The sequence below is a fragment of the Akebia trifoliata genome, chromosome 9 (genome assembly GCF_017979445.1).
Source record: "Akebia trifoliata isolate Shusen 1 chromosome 9, ASM1797944v1, whole genome shotgun sequence".
In the NCBI taxonomy this organism is placed as follows: Eukaryota; Viridiplantae; Streptophyta; class Magnoliopsida; order Ranunculales; family Lardizabalaceae; genus Akebia; species Akebia trifoliata.
The window spans coordinates 23,925,772-23,945,352 of record NC_141383.1 but is presented as its reverse complement, the minus strand read 5'-3'; the positions used below and the strand labels follow the sequence as shown (position 1 = coordinate 23,945,352).

The following is a 19,581-nucleotide window of genomic DNA, read 5'->3' as shown; positions in this document are numbered from 1 at the left end:
TTATTAATATGGATTTTAATTAAGTATGATTTGTCTAAATATTCTCTCAATGATGGATTTGGAGGTTGCATGTGATTTTATTTACTAGTGATTTTGTTATTAATATTATATATTTTTATAAGATGTAAAATTTATGAGTTGTACGACCTGGAAGTGCGGAGATAATCATAGATTTATTTCTTCAAAATACAAGTAAAAAATTTAATGGTTCTGTATGTTTTGTTAGATCAATTTAGTGTTGGACCAGTGTCACTGTAGTCAATAAAGCAACTTTTAAAACTTATTGATTCAAATGAAATTATGGATATTCAATGAGTCAACCCGTCCAATTTATCTAAAATTACCTCACTCAAGCTGATCCGAGTTTGACCTGATTTTAGAAGATTAAGCTTGGGTTGAGATCAGGTTAGTGTGCTCAGGACCGATGGTCAGGTTGAGGGTTCTAGATAACTTGGGTTGAGCCTGGGTTCACCCTTCAAACCCGTCCAGGTTGCAGCTCCACAACCGACACATAGTCACGTCATAAAAGTGTGTTAGGAGTGTTAGAATAGTCTCACATCGCATAGGTACTATTGGGAGGTGCAAATGTATAAAGCGGGGGCAACCCTCTCTTAGTAAGCCGGTTTTATGAGGATGAGTCAGGCTCATGCAATCTAGACGTCACTCCAACACAACTCCAATAAATATACCCAACCTTTGTACAAAGATTATAGAACCACCCAACAAACAAGGAGGAAGAAAATGGCTTCTGTTGCATCTCATCATATTGTTCTCTTTCCTCTCATGGCCAAAGGCCACACTATCCCAGTTCTCAACCTCGCTCACATTCTCCTAACTCGCAACATCTCTGTCACGATCTTCACCACTCCTTCCAACTCCCCATTTATACGTCAATCTCTCACAAACACACAAGCCTCCATCATAGAACTTCCCTTCCCCCAAAACATCCCACAACTTCCTCTACAAATCGAAAACACCGAAAAACTACCATTCATGTCTCTCTTCGTTTCATTTGTCAAATCCACGAAACTCATGCAACCACTTTGATCAAGCGCTCCAGGATCTGCCAAGTGTCACCTGCTTAATCACTGATGTCTTCCTTGGGTGGACTCAACTATCCGCATCGAAACTCGGTGTACCCAGGCTCGTTTTCTATGGTATGAGCAACTATGGCATGACAATTAACCATGTCCTGACTCGGGATCGTCCACATGTGGATGTTGACTCGGATGAGGAGCCCTTCAGTCTGCCGAGTTTCCCTTGGATCGAACTCACTCGGAACGATTTCGAACTTCCTTTTAATAATCCTAAACCAAAGGGACCATTGTTCGATTTCGTTGTAGAGCAAATCATGGCAAATATGCAGAGCAAGGGCTATATCGTAAATAGCTTCTATGAACTCGAACCAGGTTTCGTAGATTACTTGAACCAAGAGTGTAGGCTCAAAGCTTGGTGTGTTGGGCCTTTGTGCTTAGCCGAACCACCAAAGGTCCAGCCAAAAGAAAAGCCCATTTGGGTGAAATGGCTTGATGAGAAATCGGCAAATGGACGGTCCGTTTTATACGTGGCGTTTGGTTCACTGGCTGAGATCACGAGCGAGCAATTGGTAGAGATAGCGATTGGGTTGGAGAGATCTGAGGTGAATTTTTTGTGGGTTGTGAGATCGAATGGATTGGAAGTTTTGGAGGGATTTGAAGAGAAGGTGAAAGATAGAGGACTAATAGTGAGGGAATGGGTTGACCAGGTTGAGATACTGAGTCACGAATGTGTTAATGGGTTTATGAGTCACTGTGGTTGGAACTCGGTGATGGAGAGCATATGTGCATCGGTACCCATATTGGCGTTTCCAATAATGGTGGATCAACACTTGAATGCGAGAATGGTGACAGAGGAGTTGGGTATCGGTGTGAGAGTTTTAGCGAAAAATGGGTCAGTTAAGTTGGGAGTGTATAGAAAGAAAAGTGAGGGAATTAATGGAGGGAGAGAAGGGGAAGGAAGTGAAGAAGAAGGTTAAGGAAGTTGCAGAGCTAGGTAGGAAGGCCATGGAGGAAGGTGGGTCGTCCTGGCGCACGTTAGACAAGATCCTTGAAGAGATATGCATCTATAGAGATATGGAGATGAGCGTTACCACCGAAAAAGAACACGTTAGAACTTCTCCTTGAAAGGATGCTTTACCTGTTAACTCCCCAGATATATGTTATTACCTAAAATGCCCTTAAACTCTATTTATTTCTTTTTCATTTAAAATTGTTAATGATTTAGGTGCTTTTTGTTCAATTGAAAAAAATAAGTGCTGAATAGCATTAAGCGTTGAATTTAAGTGTTAAAAAAGTTATTTGTTTAGATGTTGAATCATGTTTATTACACATTGCTGAATCTGGTAAATTGTCTTTGATACCTTTACAATCATATTATACATTGTTTGCATGTTTCAAATGTCTATTTCTTATCAAACATAATAAAATATATTATTTCTTATAAAATTAAAATATAATGCATTTTTAAATAATAAATAATACTCAAATCTTCAATTTATAAGTAATAATTTCTATTTAAAAAAGCCCATAAATTTCAAATTACAAGTAATAATGTCATACAAGTCACCAAAATTTGAAATCAACATTAGAAGAACTTAATTTTGGATGAATAATTTTCGATGAAAATAAATGATGTGTAATTATAAAAGCACTCTATGAATTAATAAAGACAACCCATACCATAGCCAATTTTTTTGTTTTATATGGGTTAAAGTTTTTGGAATGAGTAAATTTTTAGTGAGGATGGTCTCTATAATCTAAAGATCATCCTCACCAAAAATCAGTCCATTTTGAAATTTTTAACTCGTCAAAAATAATTTTCAAAAAAACAAAAGGACGATTTACGGTTCTTGAACTTGTTTTGATAGGGTTAGAAGTTTCAGGATGTGTTGATTTTTGGTAAGGATGATCTCCTCATTGTAGAGATCATTCTTATCAAAAATCAACTTATTCCAAAACTTTTAACTCATATAAGACAAAATAATTTAGTCATGGTGTGGGTTTATTAATTTGTGGGGTGCTTATATACTAATGAGGAAATCATCCTCACTAAAAACTAACTCATTCCAAAAAATTTAACCCATATAGGATAAAATAATTTAGTCATGGTATGGGTTTATTAATTTGTGGGGTGCTTATATACTTATCTATAGGATATAAGAGGTAATATCATTTTAAGAATAAGGGCATACTTGTCCATGCTCAAAAAAACGAAGGGCATATTTGTCCGTGTCGAAAAAAGCGAAGTGCTTACCGCTTCAGCACTTTTTTTCAACATCAAAATAGTGCTGAATTTTTTCACTTATTTTCAGCAATAAGCGCTGAAAATATAGAGTAAACAAACGCACTATTTTAATAAAAAGTGCTGAATTTAATTTTTTCCAGCAATAACCTTAGTCTATCTAAGTTTTTATTTTATTTTTAAAAAAATTCTCTCGAAATTCTAACAATTGTAAATTTCAAAATAATAACAAAAGTTTTCACTATTTTTAATATTTTGTTAATGTTTACATAATTATCACATAATGTTGACAAAATATCATCAATTTGTCAATATTAATAATATTTCAAAAATATCAATAAATTTTTATAATTATTTGAAAATTTACCTTTCCAACAAAAGGAACCTTATTTTATGAATTTCAAGAAACCTTGGAATGGGGATTTATGTCATAAAATTCAAATTAATGCAATAAATTTTGTTACTTTACATATCTTGGAGTGAATTCTAATCGCATCAATTTGTGACACCAAGATCTACTGGCACTAGTTTATGAAAGTCAAAAGTCTAATAATTTTGAAGCAAAAATAATTTTTACTATAAAATTTGAGGGTTCAGTAGTCATCCATTTTAATTACCTTCGATCAAGTTCAAATTTATTATTATTATTATTTTGAATTTGAGTTTTTTATATGAAATCCAAAAGATTGTAGTGTTGGATTGCCAATTTGATAATCATGTGGGCTCAATGACCTTTAGTAAGATATAATATCTTACTTAATTAGTCATGCTATTGCTAGTATGATTGATAAAGTACGGTTTGTTCAATAAAGTAAGGGATTATTAAAAAATAAAAATGCAACACATAGGTCTACTCCATAAATCTCTCTTTCTATTAAAAAAAAAAAAAAACATGAATTAGAATTATGTTAAAATAGAGAAATTTTATTAGCACACAAGATTTTGCTTAAATCACACCAATCCTTATGAAATTAAGCAGTTGTCTACTAAAAATTGATGTGTCACAAGTAAAAGTTGGTGTTAATAAATGTTCTCTAAAAATATATAAATGAATAAATAAAAGGGTCTTGCTAACAGGTTCCTAAAAGGGCACTAGTTAAGATGCATTAAATATGTTTCAAAAAATTTTACTATTTAAAATGTCCTAAAAAATATTTCTTTTCTATCAAAATTACCCTCAAATGCTTATTTGCAATGTGCATTTAATGCATCTTAAGTCTAAGGGTACACGTTAACAAAATATAATTTTGGGATAATGATGGTAAAGACCTATTTTTTGAAAATATGGACCACAAATTCCTTTCTGAAAAATATGGACACTTTAATATATTTTTTTTATCATATCAAATCTTAGTTAAAAAGGGTTTTTAAAACAAAAATATTGTAACTATCCTTTCAACAATTTTTGAGATTTAAAGAAATATATTTATTTCAAAATATTTTAAGTACTCCTATGTAAATTAGGTTTATTAAAATATTTAAATAATTTTCAATACTTAGAACATAATTTTAAAACTCAACTTGAATGTGTGTCGAAAATACCTTTAATTTTTTATTTGTTTTTTTTATGTGGTAAATTCCCCTCACATTCCAATTTCGAAAGTGTTTTTATTGCACTTTGACGTGACCCTTGTTTATTAGGTGATTATTTGATACATATTTTCAACAAAGAGTCTTTCACGGTCATTGTCCTTATAATATGGTTTTACTTCCATATATAATGGTTTTACTTTCATATGATAAAGACCTGTGATGTTCTTTGTTTGCTAGATTATAGACCTTTCAGTATCACATGTAGATTTCGTGTGGTACCCATTTGTTATTGTCTTTTCGTCTTCTAGTGTGACATACATTCAATCATATATTTTGAAGTTGAGCTATAATACATCTTCTGCACAATAAAATGCGATCAAATCATCTCTGTATCGTTCAATAATGATTCAGATATACAAGTTGTCTCAACAATCACATCATTTTGCGAGATAAACAAGATGTTTTGGATGATATTTTAGAATTTATATACTTATTATTATGTATATAAAATATAATGTTATGACTAAATAACTTCTAATCTATCTTATTTTATTAAATTTTTTAAATTTAATTATATGTCAATCAATCATTTTTAATCGAGTTAAATAGTTTGTCTCGTTTGAAACTAGTTGACTTGTTCGAGACAACTCGGTCTTGTCCATGGATGAGACGAGATGAGAAACCAAGTTTTGAAACCATGGATCAATACCCCCCATCAGTGTAAGTCAATTAAATCCAAGCTTAGTTTGAACCTACTCATATTCATACTTCACTACAATATTGATGGATATTGTTTGAGCATAATTCCATGCTTAGGAACGGCCGTCCGATCTTCCTAGGGATGTGCATACCTTCAAGAAGGAGTAAAGTAGAGAGGGGTCCCGAGATGTGCTCTTGGGATTCCCAAAAATCGAATCCCAAAGCAATATTAGTGAAAAGAAGTAGAGAAAGCCTCCCTTCCTTAGGAGTAGTGATCGGGATTCACAAACAAAGGAATAGATAAGCCCAAATCACAAGCATTGGAAAGAAAATCAGGGGAAAAGATGATATCTCATCCAAAAAAGGAAAGGAATCATGATAGAGTTTAAAATGGAAATAAAAAGATCAGTATATAAGCCTAATGGAAGACAATCACAGAAACATGAAGGAGAGATGTCGAAAATGAAGTAAAACCACCCACAAGTATGTAATGGACTTACTTGAAAAAACAAACAAACAATCATGCCAAAGTGACCTCAAGATAATACCTCATATCTCACTTTCCTGACGTGAAAGTGTGTAGAAACCATGGATATTTTTCATACGAGTGAAAAAGCATTTATGGTTCCTACACACTTCCATGTCATAAAAGTGAGATATGAGGTACAAACTTGAGGTCACTTTAGCATTATTAAAAAAAATAAAGATTCTGGATCAACTTTAGATGTGAATCTGACTTTGGCATTTGAGTTTCTTTGACAGGCATCATATCGAATATCGATACTTACATAAGTACTCATTGAAAGGTAGATCTAGTAGTGTTATGAATCTCGAGGTGGAGGTGGGATTTTTCCACTATAGCTATCACTATATTTTACATATTCAGATGGATGGGCTTGGACCCATAGCTCAACTGGTTAGACACATTGCAAAGAAACTTTGACGTCATGGGTGGAAATTGGTTGGAAAATTGGAACAAGTTAGAGATTGGGAAATCGGCTTTAGAAGGAGCTTAAGTGTTATAATGGGCCAAGAAGATGATTGGTCCTAGAGTTGGGTATAAGAATGTGTTAGGGAAGGTTTTTTTTTTTTTTTTTTTAAAAGTGGTGAATTTTGCACATTTGGGCTTTTGATCCTTTTTGTCAACAATTTGATAAAAAAAAATGAACTTGACGTGTTTTTTGGAGTGGGATCCGTACAAATTGAAATGTCTACAAGATCTATTTTGGATCAACCATATTCCAATCTAATAAGACTCATAACCAATAAAAGTAAGTAAATCATATTAGATATGGGTCAGGTTCAAGGGCCATATGAGAAAACATATGTAAAAACTTTCGTTTTTAATAAAATTTTAAAATATGGGTTAGAAATTTTGGATTGAGCTGATTTTTTGTGAGGATGATCTCTATGATGGGAAGATCATCCAAAAAAAAAAATCAGCCCAATCTGAAACTTCTAACCCCATTAAAAGTGATTTAGAATGTGGACCGTCGATTTTTTACCAAATTTTATCACTAATTTGTAAATCACTTTTGATGGATTTAGAAGTTTCTGATTGAGCTGATTTTTTGTGAGGATGATCTTTTCATCATAGTGACCATCCTTGCAAAAAAATCAGCTCAATCCAAAACCTCTAACTCTTATTTTGAAAAATGAAAAATTTTTCATATGTTTTCTCATATGGCCCTTGAACCGCCCCATTAGATATTTTATTTTATTTAAAATTAGACACTGAGTCCAATATTAAATTGACCTGGAAGTATCATAGATTTATTTTCTCAAAATACAAGTAAAAAATTCGACGGTTCTCCATGAACTGTCAGATCAATTTAGTGTTGAACCCAGTGTCGATGGAGGCAATAAAACAATTTTTAAGATGTATTATTAATTAAAACGAAATTATGGATATTCAACGAGTCAACCCGTCCAACCTATCTAAAATTACCTAAGTTGGACTAATCCAAGCACGACCTGATTTTAGAAGATTGAGCTCGGGTTAAACTCGGGTTAGCGAGTTCGGGACCGATGGTCAGCCCAACAACCGACACGGAGTCACGTAATGACAGTGCAAAATGACTTCACTATGCACGTCACTCCAGCACAACACCACCTAGGAATAAATATGCCAAACATTTGTTCATAGATTACAAAACCACCAAACAAAGAAACAAAGAAACAAGGAAAGAAGAAAATGGCTTCTGTTGCATCTCATCATATTGTTCTCTTTCCTTTCATGGCCAAAGGCCACACTATCCCAATTCTCAACCTCGCTCACATTCTCCTAACTCGCAACATCTCTGTCACGATTTTCACCACTCCTTCCAATTCCCCATTTATACGTCAATCTCTCACAAACACACAAGCCTCCATCATAGAACTTCCCTTCCCCCAAAACATCCCACAACTTCCTCCACATATCGAAAGCACCGACAAACTACCATCCATGTCTCTCTTCGTTCCATTTGCCAAATCCACCAAACTCATGCAACCCCACTTTGATCAAGCGCTCCAGGATCTGCCAAGTGTCACCTGCTTAATCACCGATGGCTTCCTCGGGTGGACTCAACAATCCGCGTCAAAACTCGGTGTACCCAGACTCGTTTTCGATGGTATGAGTAATTATGTCATGACTATTAACTATGTCCTGACTCGGGATCGTCCACATGTGGATCTTGATTCAGATGATGAGCCCTTCAATCTACCGAGTTTCCCTTGGATCAAACTCACTCGGAACGATTTCGAACCTCCTCTTAATAATCCTGAACCAAAGGGTCCATTCTTCGATTTCATTGTAGAGCAACTCATGACAAATATACAGAGCAAGGGCTATATCGTAAATAGCTTCTATGAACTCGAGCCAGGTTTCTTAGATTACTGGAACCGAGAGTGTGGGCGCAAAGCTTGGTGTGTTGGACCTTTGTGCTTAGCCGAACCACCAAAGATCCAGCCAAAAGAAAAGCCCATTTGGGTGAAATGGCTTGATGAGAAATCGGCAAATGGACAGTCCGTTTTATACGTGGCGTTTGGTTCACAGGCTGAGATCACGAGCGAGCAATTGGTAGAGATAGCGATTGGGTTGGAGAAATCTGAGGTGAATTTTTTGTGGGTTGTGAGATCGAATGGATTGGAAGTTTTGGAGGGATTTGAAGAGAAGGTGAAAGATAGAGGACTAATAGTGAGGGAATGGGTTGACCAGGTTGAGATACTGAGTCACGAATGTGTTAATGGGTTTATGAGTCACTGTGGTTGGAACTCGGTGATGGAGAGCATATGTGCATCGGTACCTATATTGGCGTTTCCAATCATGATGGATCAACCATTGAATGCGAGAATGGTGACGGAGGAGTTGGGTATTGGTGTAAGAGTTTTAGCAAAAAATGGGTCTGTGCGTGGTTTTGTAAGTTGGGAGTGTGTAGAAAGAAAAGTGAGGGAATTAATGGAGGGAGAGAAGGCGAAGGAGGTAAGGAAGAAAGTTAAGGAAGTTGGAGAGCTGGCAAGGAAGGCCATGGAGGAAGGTGGGTCGTCCTGGCGCACGTTAGACAAGATCCTTGAAGAGATATGTTATAGAGATAAGGAGATGAGCGTGACCACCGACAAAGAACACTTTAACACTGTGTTTGGATTGAGGGAAAGGGAGGGAAGGGAAGAGAAAATATGCTATTTTCTCTTCCTTTCTCCTGTTTGGATTGTTAAGTAAGGAGGGAAGAGAAGAAAAACGGAGGGAAGGGAAGGGAAAAAGTGCCGAATTTTGTTCCCTCCAAAAGTGGAGAGACGAGGAGGGAAGGGAAGAGACCAAATTTTTACATTCCAATTTTGTCCTCCTCATTCTCCAAATTTCCAAAGTTAAGTAATATTGACAGATCAGCTATTGCTACTTACACACCAACTAAGCTAACAAATTTAGGCCGATTTCAGAAACCCTAGAGAGTGAAACGAAGGAGACGACCTCGAATCGGAGATGACCCGAGGTATTATCACTCTCTCTCTCATTCTTCTGGTGTTTCTCATTTGGTTCCATGAACCCTAGAAACTTTGTTCAACTCAGATTTGATGTAGGGTTTAGTGGAAGAAATCGTTAAGGTAAGAAGCTCTCTCCTTTACCTCTTTGTTTCTGGTGTTGGTGGGTAAGCTACTACCTTCTCAACTTTTTTATTTTTATTTTTATATTTTTCATTTTTGGTCTCTCTCTCTCTCTCTCTCTCTCTCTCTCTCTCTTGTCATTAGGTTCTTAAACCTGATTTGGGTATGATTCAGATACAGAAATTAAGAATTTTTTAGATTGGGTATTAATATTTGATGCCTTCTGTAACTCTGAGAACTGTGAAAAATCAAAGAAGGATAATAAATAAATAAATAAATATATTAAAAAATCATTGTTTTAGGTGATTTACTTACATGGAACACGAGTTCATGAGATGCGTATGATATGTTTGAGCATTTGCAACCCTAATTTATAAGGAAAGATTTGAAGATATAGTTCTAGATGGAGTTGAACAGGGAAATGATTCATGTTTCCGACCCCAACATTTGAACTAGAACTTAGAATATGAGCAACATAGTCGAACTTTAATGGGAATTTTTCACTGTTTCGATTTTACTTGAATCTAGCTTCGAAGATGAGTTTTTTTTATTATTGTGATATGTGCCCAAGGAGTGGGATGGAATAAAATATGTAGTTTCTGTCTTAGTTCTATTTAGGATTCAGTTTCTAGTTTGTTTTGTTTAATTGCTTCTGTTTTTGGGTTTAGTTTCAATTTCTGTTAGTTGCTGTTTTTCGCTTATTAAGAAGTCTATATAAGTAGGAAGTCATCCATGTCTGGAGGTAACAAGAACAATCAGTCTATGATTTAATAAATTGAAGGTTTCCCCCTTGATGTGGGAGTTAATTTTCTGCATCTTCTTCCTAGTTTTTATCACATTGGTTTGTATCCTAGGGTTTCATTTGTTCTTGATATTAACTATACCATATTATATAAGTTTTGAAATCATCCATGGTTATGGTTTCCTGTAATTGAGAATTTTTATGTGATTGAAGTTTTTATCACAAAAAAAAAAAATTCAAATATCTCTTATTGGATTGTAGTTCTAAGTCTTCACATATATATTTTTTTCTCTTTTCCGTAGGTCTGTAATGCAAATTATGAATCATATTGTTCTTTGATGTATAAATTTGGGTTTATATATATAGCTTTCAGTTTTTATAAAAGATTTCAGTTTGATTTATTAATTCTATTTTGCTTGGTTTGGCATCTAAGTAGCAAATTTGTTAAAATTGTCTTATTGTTCATATTTCTTCAATTCTGCTTTGTTTCATGTTGTATGTAAAATGGGTTTTCTATTAGCTCAATGCTGTCCTCATACTAAAAAAAAAAAAATTGGCATGTTTCTGCATAAGCAGCTTTCCATTCATGTTGCCCCAAATTTTGGGTATGAGGCATTGATGATGATGGGTTCATGTATTGGTTAAGTATTTTAATCTTCTTATAAGGATAAGCTATTATCTATTATATAGGGCTTCTGAGATGGTATAGCTGGGTTTCTATTTGGAGTGATTAATTTAAGTGTTTAGGACTTTTTTTAGAGTAAATCATAGGTTCAAGGGTGCCGGTTTAGGTTATAGAGTTAATAAACTAGTAAATTGGTTGTTATTTCCACTCCTATTCTTACTAATGTGTGTAATATATCATGCTGTTTGGAAGTTTTGATTTTAATTCAATAATTTTTTCCATTAATGTCTTCTTTATGCAGCTATGATTTTGCATTTGTTGATACTGAGAAGAAAATGTATCATGAATATTATGAGTTGCTGTTATAATTGGTAAAAATAGAATTTATGGTTTCGACATTCAGTTATAGAATTATACTATTTGATCCAGATTGCTTAATCTGATGTGTCATTTTGATATCCTTTTGTAGGTAAGGGTTGGGGGTGTAATTGTGATGGATAATGTCCTCTGGCATGGGAAAGTTGGTGATCCAATGGTACACCAATATATAATCTTGAAACTTTACCTATTGTGAAACTAAGTTTTATGCAGTAGTATTTTGTTGAGTAGGTAAATGACCCAAAGATTATCAGCATAAGAAATTTCAATAAAAGTATAATGGAGGTCACACGTGTTAGCATTAGTATGGTGGGTATATATACTTTTTTGTTGAGTTCTTCACTTTGTTTTCATCAACAAGTTCTACTCGTAAAACTTGGGAAAAAATTTAGTTACCCATTGGAGATGGCATGACAATATGCCGACAAAGGTGACATATTAACAAGGTCTGTTGGTTTGCTCATGCTTTTGTGACCACTTTCTTAAAGAATTTCTCGAACCCATTTGGTTGATGATACTTTTTTTTTTCCTTGGTGACAGAATATACAGCACTCCCAGTTTTGACATCATGCAACAAGAACAGTGCATCAAAAGCAATTTAGTTCTAACAGTTGCCCATGATATTGGGTGAAACTCAAATTGTGGATTAGCATTCTGTTTAGCAGACGTGAAGATTCATTGAAAGGATGGATATCGTACTTTTGAAAATGCAAAGATTGTCTGAAATAGAAATGGGAGTTGAGTTATTTGATTGTAAGATAAAATTTCATCCAGCTCAGTAAACAAACGTTAGTCCTATAGTCTTGGTATAGAGTTCATTATTGAAATCGGATATGGATTTTTATTTTATTTTATTTTATAGACTCAGTTTGTTGAGTGTATTATTATTTTATTTTTTATTTTTTTGTGGGGATGGGGAGTGGTTAGAGTGCCCTCCCCAAAATTCTTTATGTAATAGAGATATAATTTATCAAACATTCTTCAATATAGAGTTTTATGAGGCATGTTTAATAAAATCATTTGCTATACTTTTTATATCATGACATCATGATTGAATGCCTTAACCGTTCGAATTCAACATTTTCATCTAAAAATTGGATTTTTGACATCTCAATTGAGTTTCGGAGACTTCATTCAATCAGAAAGGATTTAAGAAAAAATAAGTCATTTTCGAGGGTGTTTCTCAACCATTTTGTAGATGTATGTAAAAAATTAGGATTTTTTTCACTTTTTTTTTTCTTAGTTTTTGAATGAAAATCGATCAATAATGGTTCTTTTTTAGGTTGAAATCATTTAAATAAATCGTTATCTCAAGTTTTAAGTCGATATTTCCATGTATTTTAATCGAAAAAACTCAAAAATTGGAAATGGGTGGGTTTTATCAGTGTTGAGTTCACAATTTTTTATTTGAAAAAACGGTGTATTTGATAGTTATTAAAAAAGCGTTGAGTTCGACAGTAAATAAAAAGTGAACTCGTCAATAAATAGTAGTGAGCTCAACAGTAAAATGCAAACTCGATACTAAATAACAAACCATCAAGTTCAATAGTAAAAATTATGAATTCATCAGTACAAGAGACCGTTAAGAAAGAAAAAAGTTTACTAATAAATGTCCTATCAAGCTAACACGCAAAACTTAGGGATAATGTAGAAAGAAATCCTTCTACGTGGGTCCCTTAAGTAATTTTCCCTAAATAAATAAAGTTGCTATTAATTTAAGTGTAATGGTTATTTGTAGACTATGAAGGGTATAATAGTCATTTGGACTAAAAATAATTTCTTGTATGATATTTGGTTGGAAGATGAATATTTATCACGTTCTTTATAAATAAATTTAGGTGTCTATATTTTGTATCATTGTACAAGTAGAATTTTGTTCTTTAGATTATGAATGGTATAATAGTCATTTGGATTAAAAAATAATTTCTTGATATGGAATTTGGTTGGAAAATGAATATTTATCATGTTATTTACAAATGAGTTTAGGTGTTTATATTTTGTATCATTGTATAAATAGAACTTTATTTTTTAGACTATGAAGGGTATAATAGTCATTTGACAAGAATAATTTCTCTTCTCTTCTCTTATGAATCATAACCAAACAGGAGAAACTTAGTTATTTCTCTTCTCTTCTCTTTCAATCCAAACAAGGTCAGGAGAAACTAGTCTTCTCTTCTCTTCTCTTCCCTTCTCTTAATGAGTTTCTCTTCCCTCCGCTTCTCTCAATCCAAACAGAGTGTAAAGCTTCTCCTTGAAGGGAAACTATAAAGACCTGTTAACTCCGCAGATATAGGTTATTACCTAAAATGCCCTTAAACTTTATTTATTTCCTTTCCATTTAAAATTGTGAATGGTTTAGTCGATCTTAGTTTTTATTTTTTTTTATAAAAAAAATTTTCCTTGAAATTTCTAACAAGGTAAATTCCAAAATAATTACAAAAATTTCCAGTATTTTCAAAATTTTATTAATGTTTATACAACTATCACATAATGTTGATAAAATATTATCAAATTGTCACGTAACGACTTTGTCAACATTAATAACATTTTGAAAATATCAATAAATTTTTGTAATTATTTGAAAATTTACCTTTCTAACAAGCAGAGTCTTACTTTATGAATTTTAGGAAATCTTGAATTGGAGATCTACATCATAAAATTCCAATTAATGCAATGAATCTTGTTACTTTACATATCTTAGAGTGGATCTAATTGCATCAATTTGTGACACTAAGATCTGATGCCACAAGATTATGTAGGTCAAAATTCTAATAATTTTGAAACAAAAAATAAATTTTACAATTAAATTTGAGAGTTCAGTAGTTATCCATTTTCAATACCTTTGATCAAGTTCAAATTTTTTTTTTTTTTTTCCTTTTTAGTTTTTTATATGAAATCCAGAAGATTGTGATGTTGGATTTGCCAATTTGATAATTAGATGGGATCAATGACTCTTGGTAAGATATGAAATCTTACTGTAGAAGATAATAACAGTAAGTTATCCAAATTATACATGTGTCTAAGTCGATTAAGTTGTATTGCGTTAAGAGGCCAATTGTCTTACTCCTGCTAGTTGGACTTACGTGTCTAGAATTTTGTTATAAAAAACAAAAATTCATATTTTATAAAATATCGAGAACAATGTGTCTTGAAGATTAATATTCTTCTTCTTCAATCATGCCTAATTTCACATTATTTCTACACTTTTTATTTCAATATTTTTTAGGGAAAATGGGATAAGATTCCTAGAGAATCCTAAGCAAAATATCCTCCCATGTCAATTGTATTAAGGATTCACCGCCTCAAAATGTGGTTTTGACTTTGAGGTCCTTGGTCCATTCGTTGTGGAACGATAACAACGTTGTACCACAAGGAATTGGTACCTTGTGATATAATTCAAATTTCTAAATATTTAAGATATAATTTTAATATAAATAAAAATATTTATTTTGTATTCTTCACAAAAATGTTACATATAACTGAAAGCTTGATCGAGTTTTTTATTTGACTCGATGAATTTTCAAGGTAACAAGGAGCCAATGGGTACCCAATTACGCTCTTTGTGCCACTTGAATCTCGTATCATTGCAATCTCCGATAAAATAAAGAGTCGTGATAATGATGCCACCGTTTGACACATGTCCCTGTCACATAATCATATATCATTTGCCTCGGGATACAAAAGAAAAAAAATTAATGATTATACATATCTCGAGGCAAATGATTTACAAGGGCGTCAGAGAATCATTACTTCTATTGTAATTATTAATTAGATATAAACAATTGTAATACAATATACTGTGATATATCAAATTCATGATTAAATTAATTAAAATTCAAAAGAATTAAGTACTTCATCAAGAGTTGAAGAATTCAAACTTAGAGTCGTGATAATGATGCCTCGAGATACAAAAGAAAAAAATTAATGATTATACATATCTCAAGGCAAATGATTTACAAGGGTGTCAGAGAATCATTACGTTTATTGTAATTATTAGATATAAACAATTGTAATACAATATACTATGATATATCAAATTCATGATTAAATTAATTAAAATTCAAAAGAATTAAATACTTCATCGACAGTTGAAGAATCCAAACTGAAGAATCATATAAATCTTTGTGTGCTTGTTTCTTTCTTTGTTATTTCATTTTTTTCACACCATTCGTTTGCTAAATTTTTATTTTTATTTTATTAAAAGTGGTATCTAACCATTCACATCTATAACATTTCTCAAACCAAATGCACATACTTAAGATTTCCTTTTTATTTAAAAAGGTTCTATTGCCACATTAACTTTTGTTAATGTCACCCCAATCCATATATAAATCACCAAAGATTAGTCTACATCATATGGCGTTAGCAAAAGTTAGTGTGGTAATAGATAACATTGAGAGCTTCACGATAAGTGATAACCAATCTTGAGAGACCACTAAAAAAGAACACATTAGACTTCACATTAAATGGTGTATTTTAATAGTTGGTTACCACTTATTTAGGGGTGTTAATGGATAGTCGAAATCTGAATTCAAATTCGAAAAATCGGATATTATCTAAAATTTTCGGATATCGAATTTGGATTTTGATGTTATTTTAACATTCGAATGAGTTTCGGATACGAATTCGGATGTTACGAAATTCGATTCGATAATATTCGCTCCGAATTGAATATTTGTGTTACGTATTCGTGTTACACAACAATACTTTTATATATATATATATGTGTGGATGGTGTTATTACGACCCTTATTACGACGCACATTGCAACATACCGTTTGTCTTATATGGGCAAAAATGTTAGGAATGGGCTGATTTTTTGTGAGGATAATTTCTGTGATGAGGGGATCATCCTGACAAAAAATCAGCCCATTCCAAAACTTCTAACCCCATCAAAATTGATTTACAAAAATTGGATGGTCTAAAATTTTTCAACTTGTAAACATGGGGCTAGAAGTTTCATAATGAGCTGATTTTTAGATGATCTCCTCACCATAGAGATCATCCTCACAAAAATTCAACCCATTCCAAACATTTTTGCCCATATAAGACAAAACGGTGTGTCGCAATGTGAGTCGTACTAGGGGTACACGGAACCTGACCCTATATATATATAGATCTTATTGTGTATTCATGTTACACAACCAAGTTTAATTTTTAAAGTTATCTTCTCTCTCAACATAAACTCAAGAACCAGCAGCAGCCAGCAAGTGGGTTTTGTCGTGTCGACTGTGCAAACTCCGCAGCCACCCTCTTCTTCGACGACCAACGAGCATCAAGCTAAGTACTCTCTCACACACATACACACACACATACAGTAAAACCCTTTTTTTCATCTTCAAAATCAATCGGCTTTAACTTCAATTAAAATAATCATGATTTATTTTTTGAAAATCTATTTCTTCGAGTTGATGTAAAAAATACTTAATATTTTAATCGAATTTTTCATCATTTTTTTTTTCAAAAATTAAAGTTTATTTGATTTTAAGATTTTTTTTTTCAAAAAATCAAAGTTTATTTGAAAAAATATAGGAAAATTGATTTGATTTTTACAAATTTATAGGATTTTTATCGAATCGGATACCCGATATATTTTTCGAATTCAAATTTGGATATCAATATTTTTTTTGAATTCGGATTCGGATAGAACACTATCCGATCGAATATCTAGCCGTTGACAGCCCTACACTTATTGTGAAATCTCTCGATGTTAGAGATTAGCGAGATCACCGAAAAAAGACACATTGGACTCCTAACGCAGCCCAAAGTAAACATTTACATGTGCCACGTAGACACCATCTTTTGATATAGAAACTGGACAACGTTCTGGATTGCAACTCAAAAATTATTGGGATCAAATAAAAATTCACAAATTTAGTTGCACATAAAAGTAAAATAAGGTAGGACAAAGGGCATTTTAGGTAACCTAAATATGTGATGGTAACAAATAAGTATCACTTCAAGAAGGACGAGCAGCAGCTGTGACGTGTAATTTTTCGGTGGTCACGTTCATCGCCTTATCTCTATAGCATATCTCTTCAAGGATCTTGTCTAACGTGCGCCAGGACGACCCACCTTTCTCCATAGCCTTCCTACCCAGCTCTGCAACTTCCTTAACCTTCTTCTTCACTTCCTTCCCCTTCTCTCCCTCCATTAATTCCCTCACTTTTCTTTCTATAGCCTCCCAACTTACAAAACCTCTAACTGACCCATTTTTCGCTAAAACTCTCACACCGATACCCAACTCCTCCGTCACCATCCTCGCATTCAAGTGTTGCTCCGCCATCATCGGCCACGCCAATATCGGTACCGATGCACATATGCTCTCCATCACCGAGTTCCAACCACAGTGACTCATAAACCCATTAACACACTCATGACTCAGTATCTGAACCTGGTCAACCCATTCCTTCACTATTAGTCCTCTATCTCTCACCCTCTCTTCAAACCCTTCTAAAACTTCCAAAGCCTTCGATCTCACAACCCATAAGAAGTTCACTTCAGATTTCTCTAACCCAATCGCTATCTCCTCCAATTGTTGGGTTGTAATCTCCGCTTGTGAACCAAACGCCACGTATAATACGGACCGTCCATTTGCCCGTTTCTCGTCAAGCCAATTAACCCACAAGGGCTTTTCTTTAAGCTGGATTCTTGGTGGTTGGGCTAAACATAAAGGCCCAATACACCATGATTTTGTCCCACTCTTTAGGTTCCAGTAATCCAAAAATCTTGGCTCCAACTCATAGAAACTATCGACAATACAACCCTTACTTTGCATATTTGCAATTACTCCCTCTATAATAAATTCATAGTGTGGACCCTTTGGTTCAGGATCATTAAAAGGAGGCTCAAAATCGTTCTTAGTGAGTTGAATCCATGGGAAATTTGGCACGATGAAGGGCTCATCGTTCGAGTCTAGACCCGCGTGAGGACGTTCCACGGCCAAGATGAAGTGAATAGTCATGGAATAGTTGTTCATACCTTGGAATACGAGTCTGGGTACACCAAGTTTTGAAGCAGATTGTTGAGTCCACGCTAAGAAGTCATCGGTGATCATGCAGCTGACACTTGGCAGATTATGGAGCGCTTGATCAAAGTCGGGTTGCATGAGTTTGGTGGAAAAGAGAAATGGGTGGAAGAGAGACATGGATGGTAATTTATCAGTGCTTTCGATACCAGCAGGAAGTTGTGGTATGTTTTGAGGGAAGGGGATGTCTATGACTGAGGCTTCTGTGTCTGCGAGGGATTGACGTATAAATGGGGAATTTAAAGGTGTGGTGAAGATGGTAACAGTGATGTTTCGATGGAGAAGAAGGCGAGCGAGATGGAGAATTGGGATAGTATGGCCTTTGGACATGAAAGGGAAGAGAAGAATATGAGGAGATGGAATACAAGTCATTTCTTTCGTTCTTTGCTGCTTCTTTCTTTAGAGATCGTTTTTTATTTCCTTTTATTTATAAACTTCAACTACTAGTGTCAAACAACGTTTGAGTATATCTTTGTCCATCAAACGATTTATTCGGTAGTGGGATGAGTAAATACGATTTTACCCTTCTTTTTACTGAACCATATTAGCTGAGTTGGACCATTGGCAAGCCGAGTCTTGATAAGCTGTTCCAGTAGAGAAGAGTAGGTCAAGTGTTCCAATCTCCCTCACTCAACCAGTTGCATGTGATTTTCAGAGGGCGGTGATAATTTTTTTGACTCAACCTGACAGCCAGAACCGTATATTCTTTACAGTGACTCTAATGTTTGACTGTGTTTCGCACTGCACTGATGTGATGACCATAGATGCGTTTCCTCGAGATATGAGTGAAAAGCTTTTATGGTTATGTGAGGCACCTCCTCGTGGGGCGTAGTACTACGAAACGCAATGAAAAACAGTCCCCCGACACGACTCCTATATTTTTGTTTGTTTTTGAGAGTTTCTATTGCCACACCAACTGATGCTAACACCACCCTAATTCATAGGTAAATCACCAAATAATTATACACATCTTGGAGTGGCGTTAGCAAAAGCTGGTGTGGCAATAGAAGCCCTTTTTTCTTTCAATATTCTTAAAGCATGGTCCTAGCCATTTCTTGAATGGTTATATTTTTTCTTTCTACTACACCAATTTTGTTCGAGAGTTTTAACAACTGAGAACTCCCTCTTGATTTCATGATGAATAAAATATTCCTGAAATTTATCTTACTGAACTCTCCACCAAAATCTAATCGCAACCTTATACGTTTCAATAAC

At 34.1% G+C, this 19,581-nt stretch overlaps 1 protein-coding gene and 2 pseudogenes across 13 annotated transcripts; 2 read left to right on the top strand and 1 right to left on the bottom strand.

Annotated features, from left to right (window-relative positions):
• The first annotated feature begins 732 nt into the window (after window positions 1–732).
• LOC147394862 (UDP-glycosyltransferase 90A1 pseudogene) lies at window positions 733–2,208 on the top strand (annotated as a pseudogene).
• A 5,437-nt stretch (window positions 2,209–7,645) lies between these two features.
• On the top strand, window positions 7,646–12,220 carry LOC147394861 (UDP-glycosyltransferase 90A1 pseudogene; annotated as a pseudogene). Of its 12 annotated transcripts, none has more exons than XR_015181411.1 (5): window positions 7,646–9,594; window positions 11,263–11,332; window positions 11,431–11,496; window positions 11,732–11,785; window positions 11,880–12,220. The product of XR_015181411.1 is annotated as a UDP-glycosyltransferase 90A1 pseudogene, transcript variant X8 (transcript). The 12 variants fall into 12 exon arrangements; XR_015181409.1 differs by having other exon boundaries at window positions 11,431–11,648; XR_015181406.1 differs by having other exon boundaries at window positions 7,646–9,482; window positions 11,431–11,785.
• Window positions 12,221–17,050: 4,830 nt separating this feature from the next.
• Window positions 17,051–18,797, bottom strand: LOC147394860 (UDP-glycosyltransferase 90A1-like). Its single transcript, XM_086454705.1, has 2 exons — window positions 17,347–18,797; window positions 17,051–17,265 (listed from the first exon to the last, which is right to left on the bottom strand). Exons 1-2 carry the CDS (start codon window positions 18,736–18,738, stop codon window positions 17,257–17,259), a joined length of 1,401 nt encoding a protein of 466 aa, XP_086310831.1. The 5' UTR covers window positions 18,739–18,797; the 3' UTR covers window positions 17,051–17,256.
• Window positions 18,798–19,581: the final 784 nt, after the last annotated feature.

Bases quoted from the DNA above. Each gene is read 5' to 3' on its own strand.
- LOC147394860 (XM_086454705.1), bottom strand. From the start codon at position 18,738: ATGACTTGTATTCCATCTCCTCATATTCTTCTCTTCCCTTTCATGTCC.